This window comes from Pteronotus mesoamericanus, unplaced genomic scaffold, assembly GCF_021234165.1.
Source record: "Pteronotus mesoamericanus isolate MK-2021 breed Mesoamerican mustached bat unplaced genomic scaffold, CSHL_Meso_final contig_78, whole genome shotgun sequence".
In the NCBI taxonomy this organism is placed as follows: Eukaryota; Metazoa; Chordata; class Mammalia; order Chiroptera; family Mormoopidae; genus Pteronotus; species Pteronotus mesoamericanus.
The window spans coordinates 3,203,373-3,223,905 of NW_026555258.1; the positions used below are offsets into that span (position 1 = coordinate 3,203,373).

The following is a 20,533-nucleotide window of genomic DNA, read 5'->3' on the forward strand; positions in this document are numbered from 1 at the left end:
ACGCTTACTTATCGGGCCGCACTGCCAGGTCGATTGCTTGCCTCAGAGGCCTGCATTAACAGTTTTTCTAGGCTCATCGGGAGAAGGTCCAGTATTTATTGCTCTAAGCTTGTAATTTAAAAGCTGTCTTTTGTAATGTCCTCTCCTTGTATACATTTTTTCATCTGTCGTGTTTATTATGAAACAGACAACCTGTAAGATATATTATATCTTACATAACATTTCAACCTTGGTTTTGTGGCTCATTATTAATGCAAAGACGGACATATAACTAATTGGGAGGCAACGTGAGGGATTTGCTGTCCCCATTGGGTCGCAGGGACTGCTCCCCCGAGGGCAGCGTAGCAGAAGCAGTGTCAGCGAGCACCCGCTGTGCGCCTCGTCCTTCCCGTCCCAGTGACCGTCCTCCCCAGAGCCCTGCAAAGCAGGAAGAGTTATCTGTTCCTGCTCGTCAGGGAACCAAGGCTCAGGGACGTTCAGTACCACAGCCGAGGCCATCCTCAGCATTCGGCGGCAGGCCAGCCTTGTGGCCAGGTACCCGTTCTTTATTCTCTGCCAAGCTGCCTTTTTGACATGGCTGCTTTCTTAGTCCCAGTGATGTGAGGAGAACATGATTTCCTTATTTCTTTGCCTTTTTGTGTTATATTTTAAAAACAGCAACTAAGCTTCTTAAAGTTCAGCCTCAGGCTGCATTACTGTAAGTGCAATCAGAGCTCAGCTTCTTGTGTAGGATGCATTTAGCAGAGCAGCAACAGGAACATATGTAAGTGCTTCTCACTCTTGCAAATGATCTGGCATTTGCCATATTTATATTTCTAAGGTATTCTCCTTCCCTGAACTCCTAGACCTAACCATCAGAAATCTCTGTAGTTCAGACCTCATCCAATAAAGGAATACTTGAGTCTCTGCCAGACATCTGCTAGTCCTTATAGTTTTTCCCATCTTAGTTAGTAGGGCCACTCTTCCTGTTGCTCAGGCCAAACACCTGGGAGTCACCCTTGATCTTACTTTCTCACGCCCCACATCTGTCCATCAGCAAGCCTTTCGGCTCTTCCTTTGCAATGTATCCTGAACCCAGGCCCACCGTGGCTACTACGTCCTGGTCCATCCTACCACTGACGTTTACCTGGGTGACTGCAGGAGCCCCTGAGTGGCCTTTTTGCAAGAGTCTGTTCTGATGCCCCCTGATCGGGAAGACCTTCCCTGACTCCTGCCTACAGCAATCCCTCCCTGACTCCGCTCGTCCCCTTTCTGCTTCCTGCAGAGCACTTGTCCCCAGCTGACATGGGCTGTCTGCCTTTCCCTTCTGAGAAGAGAAGCCTCTGGAGGATCCAGACTTGGCCTGGCTCCTAGGAAGCCTTCAAGAAGGGCTGATGGCCCGAGTTATTTAAATCGCACATCATAGAGAGGCATACGTCATAGACTATAATTTCTGAATAACCTGTTGAACTGGACACTGTTACTCACTGGTAACTGAAATTGCCTTTTCTTTTTCTTGATGCTAGTGCGTAATGGGAAATACGAATGCTTCCTTTGCATCCAGACTCAAGAGGATTTGCCAGTCAGTCTAAATGAATTTGTAAAATGTATTGTAATCAGTTCTCTGGTTACTACACAAAGGAAATTGAAAGCCATGGCTTTGTTGAATGGTCGGAACCAGCTGGCCAGAGCTATTCTGAATCCAAACCCCATGGACTTCTGCACAAAAGATTTACTGACTACAACATCTGAGAGAATCGTGAGTGATGGTTACATGGTAACTGGGAAAGTCAGAAAATGTCCTGTCAGGATGTTAAGGCTTCAGGTCCTGTTTATCTGCTGCGTGTTCCTGTGTGCCTGCAACACACGTGCACCGTGTGCACACACGGGTGCTGGTCGGGGCTCGGTGGTCTTCAGATTGCTGAGCGTGCGTCGGGTTAGACAGCGCGCCTTGGGAAGAGGGGAGAGCGCAGGAAACACGGGAGGTGTGCCTGAAGAGCCGCGTGACATGTCAGGGGAGCGCCCTGCCTAAGTGTCGTTAGGTGACGAAAATTCACGAGTAGGAGAACCCAGTGGTACGGTTGCAAGTATGAAGGTGAAGTTGACATTGTGTGTTAACATGTATCTCACTGGAAGAGGTACATACATGTAAATTCCAGGAAGTTAACACAGAGAAAGGCCAAAGGAAAGTGACATTTTTGAGCGCCTGCCGTGTGCTGGGGGCTTTTGTGTGCTTCATCTCGGTCAGTTCTCACCCTTAGGTGTCCCAGGTTGAAGGGTAACAAAGACTGGGGCTAAGATTGCTGAGGGGTTTAGGAGACCCAGCTTGTGAGTGAAAATGACGTTTAGACTCAGATCTGACCCCAAACCCATGCTCTTTGCACTGTGTCACTTGTTTTTACGGTGTAAGGAGAGAATTGACTAAAATGAGAGGAACCAAAGAAGAAATAGCGCAGAATACAACAGTTTATTGTAATCATCTTTTATTTCCCCAAGATTTTATATATTTTTAGAGAGAGAGGAGGGGAAGGAGAAAGAGGAAGAGGAAGAGAAATACTGATGTGAGAAACATTGATCAGTTGGTTGCCTCTCACACGCTCCCAGCTGGGGACTGAACCCATAACCCAGGCATGTGCCCTGACTGGGGATCGAACAGGTGACCTTTCGGTTTACGAGACAACTCTCCAGCCAACCGAGCCACACCAGTCAGGGCTGCCGTTGTCATCTTGATAAGAATCACAAGTGAAAATACAGTCATTGTATTTGTTGCTGGGCTGAAGCCTGCAGACATTCCTAAGTGCCTTTCTTTCTAGCAGTGAAAGCAGTTTTGAGGTAAAGGGTGGGTCCCTTTGGGGTCTCGTCCATGCTCACGCTTGTCTTTTGTGCAGACTGCCTACTTAAGAGATTTCAATGAAGACCAGAAGAAAGCGATAGAAACCGCATACGCCATGGTGAAGCACTCCCCGGCGGTGGCCAAGATCTGTCTCATTCACGGGCCGCCCGGAACGGGGAAATCGAAAACGATCGTTGGCCTCCTGTACCGCCTGCTGACGGAGGTAGGGACGGCGGGCGGGTGAGCACTGTGGCTGGGCAGTGCTGCCGCCGCGCTTGCATTAACCGACGTGCAAATGCGCCCTGGCGCATCTCTTCCTTCACATCTGTATGTCTTTCTGATATCGTGTGGAGTTTCATCAGAGATGGGGGAGCAGAGGGAGAGGAGGTTCTAAGAAGGTCAAAGGGCAGAAAATGCCGTCTTGGGTGAAACTCATCCTGAAGGCCAGATGGCGGTCTGCTGGCTTCATTACAGGCCACGTCTGCCAGGAAACTTACCTTGAGTATCTCCCGGGGCAGGTGAGTTATGGTTGGATTGGGTAAGCCAAATGAAATAAGCGACTAGGAAGGTAAGGCACAGAGAAGCTGGGCTGACGCTTTATTCCAGAGTAGTTTTCCTATTGCTGTGAGGTGTAGGTGCTTTTATGTGTTTTTAACTCTTTGTAAGGGGGACTTAACATGTATAGAAATAAGAAAAAGGATAGAATGACCTAATAGAGCTCATTGGTATTTTTTGTCTGTCTGGTGCATGTGGCAAATTGTGGAACCAGAGGAGGGGGCACTTGGATGAAAACTCCAACGCGAAGATCAAGCAGAACCGCGTGCTCGTGTGTGCGCCTTCCAACGCAGCCGTGGATGAGCTGATGAAAAAAATTATCCTCGAATTCAAAGAAAGGTGTAAAGACAAGAAGAACCCTATGGGTATGGTGTTCAGGTGGACCTCTCATCTGTTTTGTTTCTGGTGTTTAGTGTGGGCAGCTTTGAGTGACAAAGAGCAAGCCAGATCTGGCTCTCACTCGTCCATAAGTCTGTGGCCCCTCTGTCCTTAGTGGCTCATTCGTGAAATGTCACTGAGTGGTTCCTGCATGGCAGGCACGGTGACGCACGAGGGCGTTTACGCAGGGTGGCTGCCGAGGGCGAGGGTCTCAGGAGGAAGGGGGCGGGGCGGGCGCGGAGTGTGGCTGTCGGCTCTCCGGGCGGGAGCCAGGTGTGGTGCTGACAGACACCTCTGAGGGGCCCTTGGCGCCGCCGCGTGAGGGTGGGGGCGCTTTCAGAGGAAGTGGGTTCTAGGGGAAGCCTGAAGAGCACTTTGAGACAAGCCAGGGAGGGGTGTGAGGGCAGGGGTGCCAGCACCCGTTTCTCTCCGGAAGAGCTGGCTCAGCACATCCGGGAGGGGGCTGCTCCCAAGGGCTGGGGGCCGGAGTTACTGACTCACTCATGGCCATGTCCCCCGTGTCCCTGTGTGAGACCGCGCCTGGGGCTCAGCAGACATTCAGTGACCACGAAGCCAGAGCCGCGCTTGCTGTGTCGGCAGTTCTCAGACGGACCCCGCGGGCTAAGTGTCAGATAGCTGTCTGTGCACGCGTCATGGGAGGAGAGGCTGCAGAGCAGGGCAGACAGTGCCCCCGGGGCTGCTTTTGCAGCCCAGCTGGCCCGGGCGGAGGGCAGACCACAGGCTGTTCAGGACGCTGCGTGGCGATGAAGAATTCCTGTTTACTTAGCGCTCTTTCTCACCACGCCCCCTTTGAGTGGTGTGGTTAGGGCTCTGTGTTAGGCTGTTTTTTTCAGGCTCATAGGTCTTGTCTTTCTGACCAAATGCTGTTTTTCTGGAAGAGGTTACCTGGCAGTGCCTTTTGTCAGTTAGGGTTCGATTTGGCTGCAAATGTGAGTGACTCCGAACACAGCGGCTTGACTCTGACAGAAGTTTGTTTCCTTCGGACTCAGAGCAGAGATGGACAGGTCAGGACTGGTGCCAGGGTGAGCCCGGAGGCCCGGGCTCCCTCTGTCCTGCCGTCCGCTCTGCGGCCTCCTCCCAGAGTGCGCCTCCCAGTCGTAGACGGCTGCGTCCACTCCCGCTGTCGCGCGCCCAGCAGCAGTGGCCCGTGGGGGAGGTGGGGAGAGGGCACAGGAAACGTCCTAGCCTCGTTTTCAGGGAAGTTCCTAGATTCTGCCAGTAGCACCTCTGCTGAGTCCCTTTTGGCCAGAACCTTCTCGCAGGGCCCCACCCAGCCACGGCAGAAGCCAGGACACACCGTCTTTATTGTGAGCGGTCACCACGTTTTTCTTCCCACCACATGGGTGTTACCTGTAGAGAATATTCACTGGCTTGAGACTCAAGGCACTGTCATTTCACAGCTTTCCCAGCCACTGGTACGTCTGCGGTTCCCTGGATGCCCCTCCATGGGCGCAGGCATGCGTATTGGCCGCCTCGGGGGCTTTCCCTGTGGGCACTGGCCCTGGGGTTTCCTGGGTGGTGCAGGCCAAGGTCGGCCCCCACCTGTGTTTGCCCGGGGCCACCCCGCCTGCGCTGTAAAGCAACCGGAGAGGGCTGCTCCTTGGGCTGGGCTTGGAGATTCACAGGGGGAGCCAAGCTGTGAACCTGGCCTGGCTGCTGCTGGTGCCGGGCCTGGGGCTCCCCGAGGCCGGCTGCTGCTTGTTTGAGAGGATTTAGGAAGTTGTGCAGGATGAGCCAAACCCGCCATTCCTATGGAGAAGCAGCTCGGGTGGGCCTGTAAGTTGGGTGGGGCGGAGTCTCTGGGGATCTCCCAGGTGGGTCAGACAGTGTTAGCCATGTTGATGGAGCCTCAGATAGAGCACCAGCTTGCAGGCTCTGTGGGCGAAGGGTTTAGAAAAGGGACAATGGCCCCTGCTGACCTTGATGCCGGCCACTTCGGTTTTTCCCTGTGCACCACTGGGGCCTTTCAAGCTGCCACCCCAGCGCTGGAGCTCAGAGGGAGTGAGTCTGACGAAGTCTGTGTGTGGGTTCTTTCAGCTTGGGGCTCCTGAAGTTTCTTCCGTCCCGCTGGCTTTTGCAGCCAGAAGTTGTGGGGCTTCTCTTCCTGGCAGGGAACCCTGGGCTGGGGGCTCTGGTGTGGGGCTGGGAGTCCTCACTCCCCAGATGTCCCTCCCGAATTTTTATCCACCACACGTGGGTGTGGGACCAGCCTGTTCTGTGTCTGCGCCCCTCCTGCCAGTCTGGATGGGTGTGGTTTCTCTAATTCCATAGTTGTCAGGCTTCCATTCAACTCAATTTCTGGCAGATCTGAGTGATGGTGGTTCTCTGGTTTAGTTGTAATTTTGTCATGGTTGTGCAAGGAGGTGAGCCACGTCCGTCTACGCCGACATCTTGACTTGAAGCCTCTCTCACATTTTTTGTTACTTCAAACTTCATTGCAGTGGATGTTCCCTCAGGCTGCGCTGTTCTCCAGTGCAGGTGCCGAAGCGCTCTCCTCGGCCCGTCAGGGGTTCTGCCGTGTTGCGGCCTCTGGGCAGAGGGAGCGCACAGGGAGGACGCCAGCTCCAGGGCCCCACTCGGGCCTCTGGGTCTCCCGCTGCGCTCCAGGGCAGCGCTTTTCAGACAGCTGCTTGGGACCATCGTCAGTGGTTGGCGTAGTCAGTTTAGGCGACCAGAACCAGCGTGTTTAAACAAGGGAAGGCAGGGCGGAAAAGATCGGAGGGTAGGCAGTGATGGTAAGTTGTCTTGTAAAACCTCTTTTATTGCTGGTGGGTGAGGTGTACTTTCTACTTCCGGTGCAGGTCACTGGTCTGCTGCATGTGTACCTAGAGCGAAAATCTTGGGGCGAGAGCCCTGTGTGTCTTCAGTTTTCTAGGCAGTGCCGAGTTCTTTCGGAAAGTGGTCGTGCCAGTGGACCTGGCCCAGAGCCTTGCCCGGGTAGCGGGCAGGGTGCCGCGCTCATGGGCCTTCCCTGGCCGGTGGGCGGGCCCTGTCCCTGTGCACGCTGACCAGGCGGCAGGGCCCACAGCGCCCGGGCAAGCCAGGTGGGTGGGGTGGGTTTTTTCTTCTATTTCTTAGAGAGTAAAGGGCTTCTGTCAGTAAAGAGCTTTTTCCTTCTCTCAGTGTGTCATTTCCACTTGTTTTCACGGCTCCCATGGCGCTGGGTGTCCTGGGAGGAAGTGGGGCCTCACCGTGAAGTGGGACATGTGTGTCTGGGCTCCCGCGATGAGCCCGTCACTGGGTTAGTTCCCTTCCTCCGATTTCTGTCATAAGTGGGTGTGGAATTTGATGACATTTTAGGGGTTTTTTGCATTCATTGAAATGGTAGTGAAGTTTTTCTTTAATCCGTTAAAGTGGTAAATTATCACTTTCTTAATGATAAAATAGCTTTGATTCTTAACGCCAACTTGGTCTTGTATTACTGTTTTTTTAAACACATGCTTGGATTACTGATGCTTTATTTAGAATCTTTAAAATTACTATTCATAAATGAGGCCAGCCGGTAATTTTTCTTTGTCATATTTTTTTCTAGTTGTATTGAAGTTACATGAACTTTAAAAATGGAGTTGGGGGGATTATTATTTTCCTTTGGAATGTTTTTTATAAGACACATTATCTCTTCCTTGAAGGTTAATTAGTTTTTAGTGTTTCATTTTTCTGTTTGACAGAGGGGTAAGCTTTTATCCACTGTCTAAATGTCTTTAATGTTTAAGGCTCTGTTCACGTTTTCTGGATTTGAGTGACTTTTGCTAATTCACATGTTCAAGAAGAATTTCACTGTATCTTAGGTTTTCAAATATATCAGTATAAAGTTGCTCCTTGTATTCTCATTTTTAAAATCTCTACTTTATTTCTGAGAGCCACCTTTGTATTGTATATTAAGCCTCTAAATTTGCATGTGGCACGAGCCTGTGGTTGGAAAGTCCCAGAAGAGGAGTTTTTCCCAGCTAAGCCAGGACAGGTCCTGTTGCTTTTAAGCTGTCCCTGAAATCCGAGCCTGCCTTATAAAACTGGTGTATCTTGATTGGAGTAGCACTTTTGCCAGTGTAAACATTGGTCAAACTGCAAAACTAAAGATTTTTAAGTCTCTGCATTAGAATGTAAATTTAAAAACATCCGAACGCAGGGACAGCAACCATTTCTCACCTCTCACCCCCGGGGAAGCCGCAGCGGCTCTGGGCTTTCAACTCTGGTTTTCAGCTTTCTCTTCATTTTTGGTTCCTAGAATTTGTTTTATCTTCTTATGAACTTGCCCTGTAATTTAAAGGATGTCTGTTACAATTTGGGGGCATTTCTAGTTCATAAAGTAGAATGTGATGTGGAACAGAGTTTTCAAAACCTTTGTTCTGAGTATTCTGCAGGAAAGGATTGATGCTCAAATAAAATTGTTTTAGAAATTCAAATGTGTGTAAATATATAAGTCTTTATATATTTTTTAAACACCCTGTGGGTAAGAAATCTGCTTTAACTCACCATTTTTCAAATGTATTTAACCATGGAAATGTTGTAAAAAACTTAATTTGAGAAAGATTAGTAAATAGAACCTCGTCTCCGCAGGGCAGTGTGTATATATGACCGTGCCAGCTGTTGCCAGGGGGCAGGAATGCTGAATTCTCGCTGTACAGGGCTGTTAGGAAGAAGCTCTGAGATCACGTGTGTGAAGGTTCCACATGTCTAGTGACTATGGTTCGCGTCGGCCCTTTTCTCTGACCATTCGGGCACCTGCTTAGCAATAGCTGTTATGATGGACAGAGGTTGGCAGTGTCCTTATCAATCTCATGAGTGTGGTTTTTATCAACAGGAAACTGTGGAGATATCAATTTAGTACGTCTGGGTCCAGAAAAGTCTATTAACAATGAGGTCCTGAAGTTCAGCTTGGACAACCAAGTCAACCACAGAATGAGTGAGTGCGGACACGGCTCACGCCGATGCAGCTCCATTCCATTTGTACCGTGGGTAGCGCTGTGGGCGTTTGACATGTTGTGGGGATCCCGCAGATGATCTGACTTTGGGAACTAGTTGAAATATTGTTGTTACGCATATGTGTACGTGTTAAAATTGGCATAATTCTTTATCTTTTCTTTTCTTTTCTTTTTTTTTTAGAAAAAGATTTACCGTCTTATGTTCAGGAGATGCATAGAAGGAAGGAATACCTAGACCGTCAGCTAGATGAACTTTCCCGCCAGCGTGCTTTATGCCGAGGTGGGAGGGAAATGCAGGTATCTTAAACATTTTTTGGTTAATTTTTTTTAAAGATGGTATTTATTTTTAGAGAGAAGGGGAGGGAAGGGGAAAGAGGGAAGAGAAACATCTATCAGTTGCCTCTGACACGCCCCCTACTGGGGACCTGGCCTGCAACCCAGCATGTACCCTGACTGGGAATCGACCTGGCGACCTTTTGGTTCACAGGCTGGCACTCAACCCACTGACCCACGCAAAGCAGGGCTGGTTAATGTTTTTTAATATATCATAGGTGCACCAACTAGATGAGTATTTGATTCCATTTTTTACCGTGGAATAGCATAATTTGTCGATAAAAATGTATACAAATGTGGTGTGCCTTACGTTGGGGTTTCACAAGTTTATTTTTGAAAAGGTCAAGATAGGAAATGGTTTAGACTTTACAGGTCTCCGTTTCGAGGACTCATCTCTTCTGTGGTAGCACAGAAGCAACAGGAGATAACATAAACCAAGGGGCGTGGCTGTGTTCCAATAAAACTTTATTTACATGGACAGGCGATGAGTTGAATGGGCCTACAGGCTGCAGTTCACTGTTGCCTGCCTTCTGTTAGAGCTGTGCTGAATTCGTTAGGTATCTTTAGGTTACAAGTTGAAGAAACTCAAATCAAGTTAGACAGGAGGGAATTCACTTATGTCTAGACATGGGACAACTAGGAACGGGTTAACTCCAGCCAGGCATGTCTGCGTGTCAGCCACCTCTCCTGGAGGAGACGGCGCCAGCGTCTCTGGCTCCACCGCCCAGCTCAGAAGGTCCGCAGGTAGAGCGAGCCCCTCCGGTCCGCTGTGCATCCGCTCCAGGGAGAAGGTGGGCTAGTCCCTGTTGTGCAGGCGGCTCTGGTCCCTGCTTGTAAGGGACCATATTACAGGCCTGTCACTGTGGCCAGAGGTGACTGCGGTGTGACTGATGGCCTGATTTGAAACACAGAGAAAGGAGTGGAATGGCAACCCAAGGGTCAGGGTGCTCAGAAGTGGCTCACAATGCCACGCACTGGACCTAAGGGACGTGAAGAATGTATCAGATTCCCAGGGACTGCTGAGTGCAACACAGGGTGCCGGCCAGTGAGCGCGGGGCAGCAACAGACCGGGAGGGAAACTGAAATAGAGAAGCTTATTACTCACGGGTCCTGGAGGAAGCGCAGGGCTCGCCCTGAGGGGCCACACGAGAGGTCAAGGCCGAGTGCAGACAGAGGGAGGCTGCAGGGGGCACATGCCTCTGTCAGGGCCCAAGGGTGGAGTGTGTCGGGGCTCCCGGGCTAAGGCTGGATCGGCCAGCCTTATCTAGGCCTTATCTAGGGGGGCACAGCACGGCGGGGCGGCACGCGAGACTGCTCGTCCCGGGGCTGCCGGAGAAGCCCTCCCAGGAACTGGTGTTGGCCGTGACTGGGCCCTGCCGTGGGCGTGCGCTGAGGGGAGGGGCTGGTGTCTGTGAAGGTCTGCAGGCTGCTGGGCCACACGGACGGACGTGGAGGTGACCCTGCCGCGGCATAGCTGAGCTCGACCCCAGACAGGCGGTGATGCAGAAGAATATCGGGACCTTAGTTGTAAAGAGGAAAACTGATGAATACTTTTGTTGTAGATTGAGTGTAGGCTCACCCTTTGGAAGTGAAGCAGTCCATTGGAAAGCATTTTAAAATGCTTATTTAATTTTAATGGTGGCATTCTAATTTTTTCCAGAGGCAAGAATTAGATGAAAGAATTGCCCACGTTTCCAAAGAGAGGCAGGAACTTGCTTCTAAAATTAAAGAGGTAAGTAGTTTAGCTATATAGCCTTTTTCTGGGTTTATTTTTTTTTTCGATTTGTAATTATGACATAGTTAGACAACCAGTAGGCTTTTATCAATTACATTTTTAAAGTTTTTATGTGAAATTTGAAACAAATACAAAAGTGGAGCCAGTGGTATAATTACATATATATTTGCATTTGTTTATTGAGCCTAATAATGAATTCTTACCACCACCTGAGATTTCTAAAAAATAAGTGGATAATAGCTTTTCCTTTCCTAGGTCCTGTTACGTATTAAAAAAACCTCTTATTAGGTTCTCTATTTCCCTCCCCTGCAACTGCAAAATCAATGATGATAATTATAGCCAGATGAACAGTTACTGAACACAGGTTTGTGGGTATTTCCCTGCTAGAAAGAAGGAAAGGAACACGTGTCTGAATTCACTTACAGTGACAGTGGGAGCTCTGTACTGGGCTCCTTCAAATACAACATTTCACTTGGGGGCCAGGGAGAGCACAGACCACCAGCCAGCGGTGTTGCCAGCGTTTTCTCCTGAATGTATTGTCAGCCTTCTCTGTGTGGCTCAATGAATACAGTTGAATTCAATGCATATTTTCATTAGCAGTTTAAGTTAAAATCAGGTGGAAAACTTTTTTTTTTAATTTTAAACTGAGCCCAGACTCTGTCTTCCCAAGTTGAAGGATGAAGTTCGTGTTTACAGGTAGCGTGGTTTTCGCTGTGCATCACCCTGTTTGGTGGCCATGGTGCTTGGCTCTTTCCCCGCTGATGGCTGAGAGGAGACAGGTGGCAGAGCGTCAGCACGGGAGCCCTGGGGGGCCACAGCCGCCACCTTCCGCCTGGAGCCCACGTGCAAGCCTCGGAGGCTAGGGCTGGGTGTGAGCAGTGCAGGGACGGGTCCCTGCTGCGCTCTGGAGCGAAACGGGCGGGCTGCGCCTGACACTGGGCGGCCGGCAGTGTGAGGCATCATCTGTGCTGTCTGGCTCCACCGCGCTGCAGCTGTGATTGCGGTCCGAGGTGGGAATCCCCGTATGCGGAGGGCGGGCGGACCGAGTTGTGCAGGGTTTTCAGCTGCGCGGCGGGGTTGGCGCCCCGGAGCCCCGCGTTGTACAGGGTGAGCTGCGTGCGGCGGGGACAGAGGCCAGCCACGGCTGTGGGCCCGCGCGGGAGGACAGCGCTCAGCAGTCGTACGGCGGCGGCTTGCTGCCAGCCTTCAGGAAAGGGAGAATGTCCGCATGTCTTAAAAACAAACGGAAGCATACGTTCCAGCTTAGTTCCGACCTGCGCTCTCCTCAGACAGCTGTCTCACAGCTCAGTAGAATTACTTAGTCTCTGCTTATTCTGATACCTGCCCACGTACATCTCTGGCTGTAAGAGTTGTTACTGACTTTGACAAAATCAGGCCCCGGATAAATTTTTCTTTGTGTATGTAAAGCTGATTCTAAGCTTAGACTACTGCAGACTAGAGCAGTATTTTTTTCTGGTGGTTCCTGATTATCTTGAATGCTTCCGCTATTTTTGTAGATTGAGGGTCTCCCCTTATATTTACTGAACGTTATTGTGTCATATAAAAAAGCTGGGTGTTTTCCAGTAAAGGCAGGCCTACTGTAGTCAAGAATTTTGGACAGTTGAACAGTAACGACCCTTTGCTTGTTCCAGGTTCAAGGACGCCCACAGAAAACTCAGAGCATCATCATCCTGGAGTCCCACATCATCTGCTGCACCCTAAGCACGAGCGGCGGCTTGCTGCTCGAGTCTGCCTTCCGGGGGCAAGGAGGGGTCCCCTTCAGCTGCGTCATCGTCGACGAGGTCAGCCAGCAGTCTGTGGTCCAGCCTTGACTGGTGCCGTGAGGGGTCTCAGACAAGCGGGCTGTTAGGGTGCTAACATGGCGGTCTTTGCTTCTGAGTTTACCTGCCATGACACGCGTATTCTCTCATGTTGACATAGGCTGCTAACGACTCCCCCCGGTCAGAATTGCCTGTCCAGTACTGCGGCCTTACTCATGGGGATGCGTGATCGTTCCTTGCAAAGCCCCTCCCAAGGACTGTCTGAGCTGCTGCTTGCGGTATCTCAGTTCACCTTTTGAAGTGTTTTTAATATAACTTTGGATAGCTCTGAGCCACAGAATTTTCCTAGTTCATTCTGTGAGCAAGCATGTATTAGGTACAGGGGACCCAAGGTCCCATAGTCACCCAGTTAAAGAGTCCAGAGGTGGGTGTGAGGAAGTGATGGAGGGACACAGCTTGGCGGGAGGAACGCCAAGTCTTGCAATCAGAAGGCCTCCTGAGGACCAAGGAGGGACGTGGGATAGGTAGAAACATGCAGCTCCGGCAGGGACGAGGGACACAAGCCTGGGGCAGTCTGTGGCCCTCTGGCCTGTGGCTGACTGCCAAGTGTCAGTGACACTTGAGTGGTGGCTGACGTCAAAATACGTGTGTTTGTTTTTTTTAATTGAAGAGTTCTTTGTTTCTCCAAAGAAAATCCTTATTTTTTGTATTTGGTGCAGAAGGAGAAAGTGGCCCTTCTCTGAATGGCTAGGGCCTTCGTGAGTCAGGCGGACGGTGCACAGCTAAGAAAAAGCAGAGAAGGCTAAGACCGTTTCCCCGCCCTGTGCTTTGTTCCCCAGGCTGGGCAGGCTTGCGAAGTGGAAACCCTCACCCCCCTCATCCACCGCTGCAACAAGCTGGTCCTCGTGGGAGACCCAAAGCAGCTGCCCCCCACGGTCATCTCCGTGGTGAGTGCCTCGCGCTCCAGTTGCCTCAGTGTGGAAGGGGCCCCTCTGGCATTTTTTGGGGGAAGGGGCATCTTTGTTGGGTCGTTGTCTCTTACCTGCGGGGAGAAGTGTGGGAATGGCTGGGAAAGGAGAATCGCGGTTTGAGTCTTAATAGTCCGCGTCTCTGAGAATGCCCCTCTGTGTGTGCGTGCGCACGGCTGCACGGCAGCGCCAGAGACGGGGAGACTTGGCGAGACCCTGTCCCGTGGGCCTGGGCTTCTCCTCTGGGACAGGCCCTGCGACGCTGTTTTAGGGGTCCTCTCTTTTTTCATAACAAACACCAAAACAGTAATGAAATGAAAAAGTTTAAAAGCAAGGGAAAGAATCAGAACCTACTGATTTGTATTTACATGTGTGCAAACTTGAGGAAAACGTCATAAAGAGAAACCACCCTGGTGTACCTCCCCAGTCCCCGAGGCCGGGCCCTGGGGCCCGCATGCCCTTGGGAACGGAGGCGCCGGCCTCCAGGCCGCCCCATGTGTCTCCGGGCCCACTGGCGCTGGCTCCCAGCCGTGGGGTGTGGGGCTGTGCCTCCGAGAGGGGGCCCCATGCGTTCCCGAGAGGGGCCGGCCGAGCTCCCGAAGGGCTGCCCCGTGGAAGGAAGACGGCTGCTGAGGGGCCTCACTCGCCTGCCCGCTGCGGTGGCAGATTAAAAACTGCAAAAATGAGAAAAACCCATTTGGGCTTCTTTCTGATTGCAAAAATAATAAAGGCTTATTGAGAAAAGTTCAGAAAGTGAGTACAAAGTTAGCTGCCTAAGCCCCTCTCCAGGGCGGTAACTGCGAGGGGCTCAGTGAGCGCTTGAACGGGTTTGCCGGGCGCTGACGCGCTCCCACGTCCCCTTCCTCTGCCGTGCCCGCCTTGCTCACGCACCAGCCCAGGTGCTGCGGGGACAACGCAGGGAGCAGGCTGCAGTCCCTGTCCTCCCGGAGCTCCCCTCCCAGTGGGTGACAGCCAGCCACATGTCCCGGTCTGCGGGTGTCGGGTGGCCGGCCGTCAGGGTTGTGTTTGCGCACGTGTTGGCTTCGGCCTCGTGACAAGTTGATTTCTTCCCAGGCAGTGAACAGACAGGAGAGCCTTCCCCTGTCAGAAGGTACCAGTCTCTGTCCTCTTGTAGGGGCACTCAGCCTTTTTCTAGAAGTAGGTGTGTTACCTCATATAAGTCCTTTTTCTTTCCCACAGGGAAGATTCAAAATGAGACTTAGGCTAACGTGAATAAACTTTTTGGGGGGGGGGGGGGGTGTAAATGAACTTGTCAAGTGTCTACTGATACTGATTGTATTTAGTAAAAATCACACGCGTAAGTGACCTATTCTGTGTCCCGCCTCCACGGAGGAGCCCGTCTCTTTCTCTCAGAGCGTCTGTGCCCCGAGGGCACGCGGCAGGGCTTGCGGAGCCCTGCTCCTAGGCTGGAGGCTGCCGTTGGAGAGTCAGTCCCAAGGCGCAGATGCGGCCCCAGTCCCGTTTCCTGGTTCATCGGGCAACCTTCGGGTTGCAGGCTGCAATCCGCCCTTGGGGGCATGAAATCGGCTGAGAGGGAGGAAGCTTTGAAAGGGCTTGTTTACAATGACATTGAACATTTCTGTTTGTTGAGAACATGCCCCAGAAATAATTGTTAAAATCTGTTACTTTTTTTGTGTGCGTATTTCATTAAGTCAGGTGATCTCTGTTAGTGTCACCGTGGCCTCCGGTCATTCGCAAGGTCCCATCTTTTTCATAAATGGTGTGTGGGTTTTTTGAAGGAAGAGAAAATACCTCAACTTTTATGGTCAAGCTACGTGGCTTTTCAAGGGCCAGGAACAGAAATGTCATCTTTCTCTGATGGCTGGTTGTTGGTGCTGGTCCCTGACCCTCGCCACGTACAGATTAAAGCTCCGCAATGGTTTCTGTAACCGTGGGACCCTCGTAACAGGCGGGTCCTCAGAGGTGACCGCTTTATCCTCCCCCTTCCAGAAGGCGCAGGAGTACGGCTACGACCAGTCGATGATGGCCCGCTTCTGCAAGCTGCTGGAGGAGAACGTGGAGCACAACGTGAGCGGCAGGCTGCCCGTGCTGCAGCTGACCGTCCAGTACAGGATGCACCCCGACATCTGCCTCTTCCCCTCCAATTACGTGTACAGCAGGAGCCTGAAAACCAACAGGTGGGGCGCACACATCGCTCATCAGCTGGTTTCATGGACAGGGTTAGCTGCTTAGAAAGGAGAGCCGTTTACTCTGTTCTTAAGTCTTGTCATAAAAAGCGTAAATCAAAGATTTAATAATTTTCTCTAATTATACAAGTCATGGTGATTACAGATAATGTTGATAAGCATAAAAAGAAGGGTGGAAAACTACCAGTGTTTATACTACCCAGAAATAGTCACTGGTAACATTTTTTTAAGTCAGAAAGAAAATCATAGTATTCTGTATGTTAGGACTCCATGGCTAGCTTTTTTTAACTTCCTGTATTATGAGTAACTTTCCAATTGTAATTATGTTTTACTTACACCACTCATCCTCCCTAGCACTAGCATAAGGTTCGTTCTGTACCTTCCAGTAAAGCACATGGCAGTAAAAGAAGGTCCTCCTTCTGCACTCATTTCCCCCAGCTCCGTCCTCTCCAAGGAGGATGGTAATAAGGGTAAAAATCTTTCTCATGTGACCCGACTTCTGTTCTGAATGGTGCCTGTTGTTTGCAGAGTGACCGAGACCATCCGGTGCTCGTCGGAGTGGCCGTTTCAGCCCTACCTCGTGTTCGACGTCGGAGACGGCTTGGAAAGACGCGATAACGAGTGAGTTCTCTTATTTTCACTCCCCAGAGCGGCCTCGGGGTTGTTAGTGTTTTTGTTTGTTTATATATACAAAACACTGTCTCTACACATCTCTCTAATGATGGCACACTTTTTTTGAGCCAAATTGTTAATAGTATTTCCTTTTTTAAAGATAAACTAATCTTTGGCTAGCGTGGATTGCAGCACCTCCCGTGGGGCGTGGGCACTTGAGCAGATCCGGGCGAGGCCATAGCTTGCAGCGAGGTTATTGTGGTCCGATTGGTGTCCGCCAGGGTGATCGGTTATGCCCGTTGGGTTAAGTGTTGTGAAGGATCGATACAGGTTGAGCTGGCCGGGGGCTGTGAGACAGCGTGGATGGTGCTTTCCATGTATGGCCTTGTCAGGCGGTCTGTGAGCGACGGAGCGGGGGGGGGGGCCTGCTAGTGTGGAAACGCCTAGAGGAGCCCGGGCTTCCGCTGCGCGAGCAGCCGAGAGGCCGCGGGGGGCGGGGCTGCCTCTGCCAGCACAGGTGCGGGCACCACCTGTGTGCGATGACACGATGACGTCGGAGGGACTGCAGACTCCTCTGTGTCCTGAGAGCTGCAGAGCGGGCCGTGTCCTCAGGGAGGATCGGAGAGCAGTCCCTGAAGGCGGGGACGTTAGAGACACGGAGAGGCGAGGCAGCCAGCCGGTGTGCAGGGCCAGAGGGGCTGTGGGATGGGGCAGGAGCAGAGGATGGAGAGCCGAGCTCCATAAGCATTACAGGGACGGGGGGTCACCAGAGGGATGGTGACGTAGGAGGTGACTGAGCAGAATAAAAGTTTTAAGGATGGAAGAGACAGCACGTTAGCTGGGTCGTCTGTGCAGTACGTTTGACGTTGGGCTGCTGGACATCGAAGGCTCTTGAGGTGAGACGCGGCGGCCTCAGGAGCAGTGCGGCACCCACCGCCCGCCACTGCCGCTGTGCCCCCCCATGTCCCCTGTGGTGTGGGGCGGGGTGGGGGGTGCTGTTTGGGACACACGTTGGGAGTGCAGGGGGAGGCCAGCAAGGAGGACAGCGGAGGCGGGGCCGCCGTGGGACCCCCATCATTCATCTCGGGGCCGCGTCCTGGGTGTCTGCGTGCGTGGCATCCCCTTGCTTGGGTGGTGCGCGACTCATGCAGCCAGTGGTGGGGTGTTGAAGAGAGAATGCACCCGCCTGGGCTGGGGCTCGGCTGGTTAGACGGCTGTGCCGCGCGCCGAAAGGTGGCGGGTTCCATCCCCGGACACGTCTCATGCCTGGGTTGCATGTTCGATCACTAGTTGGAGCACGTGCAGAAGACAACCTATCTATGTCTGTCTCCTGTCTCTCTCACATGGATGTTTCTCTCCCTTCCTTGTTTTCCTCTGTCTCTAAAATCAATAAAACATCCTCAGGTCAGGATTAAAAAAAAAAAAAAAAAAGATAATACATCGGCCCTGGCTGGTGTGGCTCGGTGGATTGAGTGCCGGCCTGCGGACCAAAGGGTCTCTTGTTCGAGTCCCAGTCTGGGCACAGGCCTGGGTTGCAGACCCAGGTCCCCAGAAGGGGACTCTCAAGAGGCGTCCACACATTTATGTTTCTCTCCCCGCCTTCCCCTCTCTAAAAATAAATAAACTCTTTTAATAAAAAAAATATATATCTAAAGCACTTTTCTCAGTGTATGGAAGATAGCAAACCTTTATTGTTTATATATTCTTTATTACGTTTTTGTTATTATCGTCATTCTTGTTTAACAGATGTTTAACAAGTGTCAAGAAATTGGTACCTAAACCTCAGTTAACTTAAAACTTTCTTCTCTTACAACTTTGTTTCACCAGCCACTTGTTTTTGTATTTATTCACATGTACAATATTAAGGGTCAGCATATCTGCCTTTTTGAGTCCCTGCCGAGTGAGTTATAATAAAACTTACCTGCTTTCCTTTACTGTAATGGAAACAGAATGGAACTTAAGGTAGCAATCAGACTGCTATTGGTTTTAATGTGTTCCTTTGTCCACCTCATTTAGCTCGTATGTAAATGTTCAAGAAATAAAAGTGGTCATAGAATTGATTAAACTTCTTAAAGAAAAAAGAAAGGACGTTACTTTCCGGAACGTCGGCATCATAACCCATTACAAGGCTCAGAAGATGATGATTCAGAAGGAGTTGGACAAAGAATTTGATGGAAAAGGGTGAGGCATCTCTATTTTATAGATATTTTCAGTTTTTAAGTTGAACTAAAGAGGAGAAAGAGGGGCTGGGAGGGAAGGCAACATGGGGCGCGGTTTCAGGCGGCAGCGTGCGGTCGGCCCGCGGGGTGCGGACGGGCGCTTGCAGCCCTGCGGGCGGAGCCCGGCCTGTGGCAGGCGGACCTGACAAGGGACTGACCCTGGAGCTCCCCGGGCTGTTCCCTTTATTTAGTTCCGCGACTTGTTAGCCTCAATTCCAATTCCAGGGAGACTTGCGAAGTCGCATTTTCACTTGGAATAAATGACTTAACCCAGGGTGTCCAACCTCTTGGTGTCTCTGGGCCACGCTGGAAGAAGAGTTGTTGTCTTGGGACACATAGTAAATGCATTGCGACCTGTAATCCCCCCAGAATTTCAGTGTTTTAAGGAAATTCATGATTTTGTGTTGGGCTGCACATGACCCCCGGGCCACAGGTTGGGCACCCCTGGTTAACCCTTTTAGTGTCTTTATGTAGCAGGTGAAGATCATGTTTTTGTCTTCTTTTTACCTCAACAGTAAAATTAAAAATTAAATATTGGAAATCCATTAACTCAGAAGTTCCTTAACCTAGAAACACAAACTACCAAAATTGACTCTAGAAAAGAGAAAATTTGAACAGACCTATAAAAAGTAAAGAGAGAATTAGTAATCACACACTGCAACAGGTTTTGTCAGTGGGTGAGTGCATTTCAGTGCACCTGCACAGACACTCGGTCACAAAAGAACGGGGGCTCTGACGCCTGCGCCAGCGTGGGTGAGCCTCGCAGATGCGCCGAGGGAGAGGAGCCAGGCACAGAGGCCGCGCGTGCTGGGTGGCTCCGTGCCTCCGCGGTGCTCGGTGTCGCAGGCCCCAGAGGGATCGAGAGAGTCGTGGTCGCCTGGGCCTGGGGGAGGGGGATTGAGGCAGGGTTTCTCTTTTGGGGGACGGAAATGTGAAATTAGAGAAGATGGTTGCACAACATAGGGACTGTACTTAAAAACGGTGAGTTTTGTGTTATGTGAACTGTATTTCCGTAATACAGGTATCATGAAAAAGTTTCTGAATGCTACTACTGTGTGAATGTGTGTGTTTAATGAGTATTTTTCCCATAAACGTTTTTCTTTCCTAAGTAGGCCAGCAGAGGTAGATACTGTGGATGCATTTCAGGGTCGTCAGAAAGATTGTATTATTGTTACGTGTGTCAGAGCGAACACCATGCAAGGCTCTATCGGGTGAGTCATTGATTTTTCAAGTTGTGAAATTAATCCATTGTTGGTTCTGCCTGTCCTGATGGACACCTTGTATATTAACCCATGACACAGTGTGGATCTGTTCTTTTATTGAGTAAGAGTAAATACATCACTGGGTCAAGTGTGGTGGCAGGGGCCCGCTCCTCTCCCAGGGGGTGTGTCTTGCCGTGCCCGCCCCGCCCCCCAGGATGTTTTCTGCTTTGGCCGAGTTTGCCACCATCACTGCGGCCGGCGCACTTGCAGAGGCCAAGGGGCTGCAGCGGGTATGTAGCGGGGGACAGGAAGCTCCCTCGAATCTCGCCGTCCTGAGGTTTTTTCCTCCAGGACCGTGAGTAGCGATAAAATTTACAGGTTGTAAAAATGTAATTGCTCTTACAGAAAACAGAAATTGAAGTTGCCCCCGCCCCTGCCTGGAGGCAGTCTGCACAGGCCTGTGGGGGCGGTTGTTTCGGGAGCGGCTTGTCCACAGGCCGTTCCTTCCCAGCGAGTTGGGTGTTTCACCTGTGCTGTGCGCCAGTTCTGTCGTTCCTGAGCTCTCTTCTCTGTTACATTCGTTTCTGCAGTAGTTCCACAGTATTGCAGTGCGCTCAATTTAAATGTAAGGCTAATTGATCTAGTCTGATAGTTTAAGATGCCTTTCAGGCTTAGAAGTCCTACTGTCAACATTTCCAGCGTCTCATTCAAGTGAGAACAGGAAATGGACAGACAGGGGGCCCCTTTGCAGGGAAGTGCTGGGGGCTGTGCTTGCTCTCCCCAGTGGGCGCTGCGTCTGTGCCAGGAGCCCTGTGTTGGGAAGAAGA

The 20,533-nt window shown here is 51.0% G+C and overlaps 1 protein-coding gene across 4 annotated transcripts in view; it reads left to right on the forward strand.

The window, feature by feature from the left end:
- Positions 1-20,533, forward strand: part of SETX (senataxin) — a 54,970-nt gene that overhangs the window by 29,457 nt on the left and 4,980 nt on the right. For 3 of the 4 annotated variants that reach the window (XM_054584188.1, XM_054584187.1, XM_054584190.1), the window contains 12 exons: positions 1,506-1,738; positions 2,868-3,035; positions 3,582-3,732; positions 8,568-8,669; positions 8,870-8,985; positions 10,682-10,753; positions 12,409-12,558; positions 13,377-13,484; positions 15,477-15,664; positions 16,202-16,294; positions 18,302-18,466; positions 19,614-19,715. In XM_054584188.1, coding sequence (XP_054440163.1) covers positions 1,506-1,738; positions 2,868-3,035; positions 3,582-3,732; positions 8,568-8,669; positions 8,870-8,985; positions 10,682-10,753; positions 12,409-12,558; positions 13,377-13,484; positions 15,477-15,664; positions 16,202-16,294; positions 18,302-18,466; positions 19,614-19,715 — 1,648 coding nt within the window. The remainder of the gene's footprint in view (positions 1-1,505; positions 1,739-2,867; positions 3,036-3,581; positions 3,733-8,567; positions 8,670-8,869; positions 8,986-10,681; positions 10,754-12,408; positions 12,559-13,376; positions 13,485-15,476; positions 15,665-16,201; positions 16,295-18,301; positions 18,467-19,613; positions 19,716-20,533) is intronic. The other variant, XM_054584189.1, reaches the window with a different exon arrangement.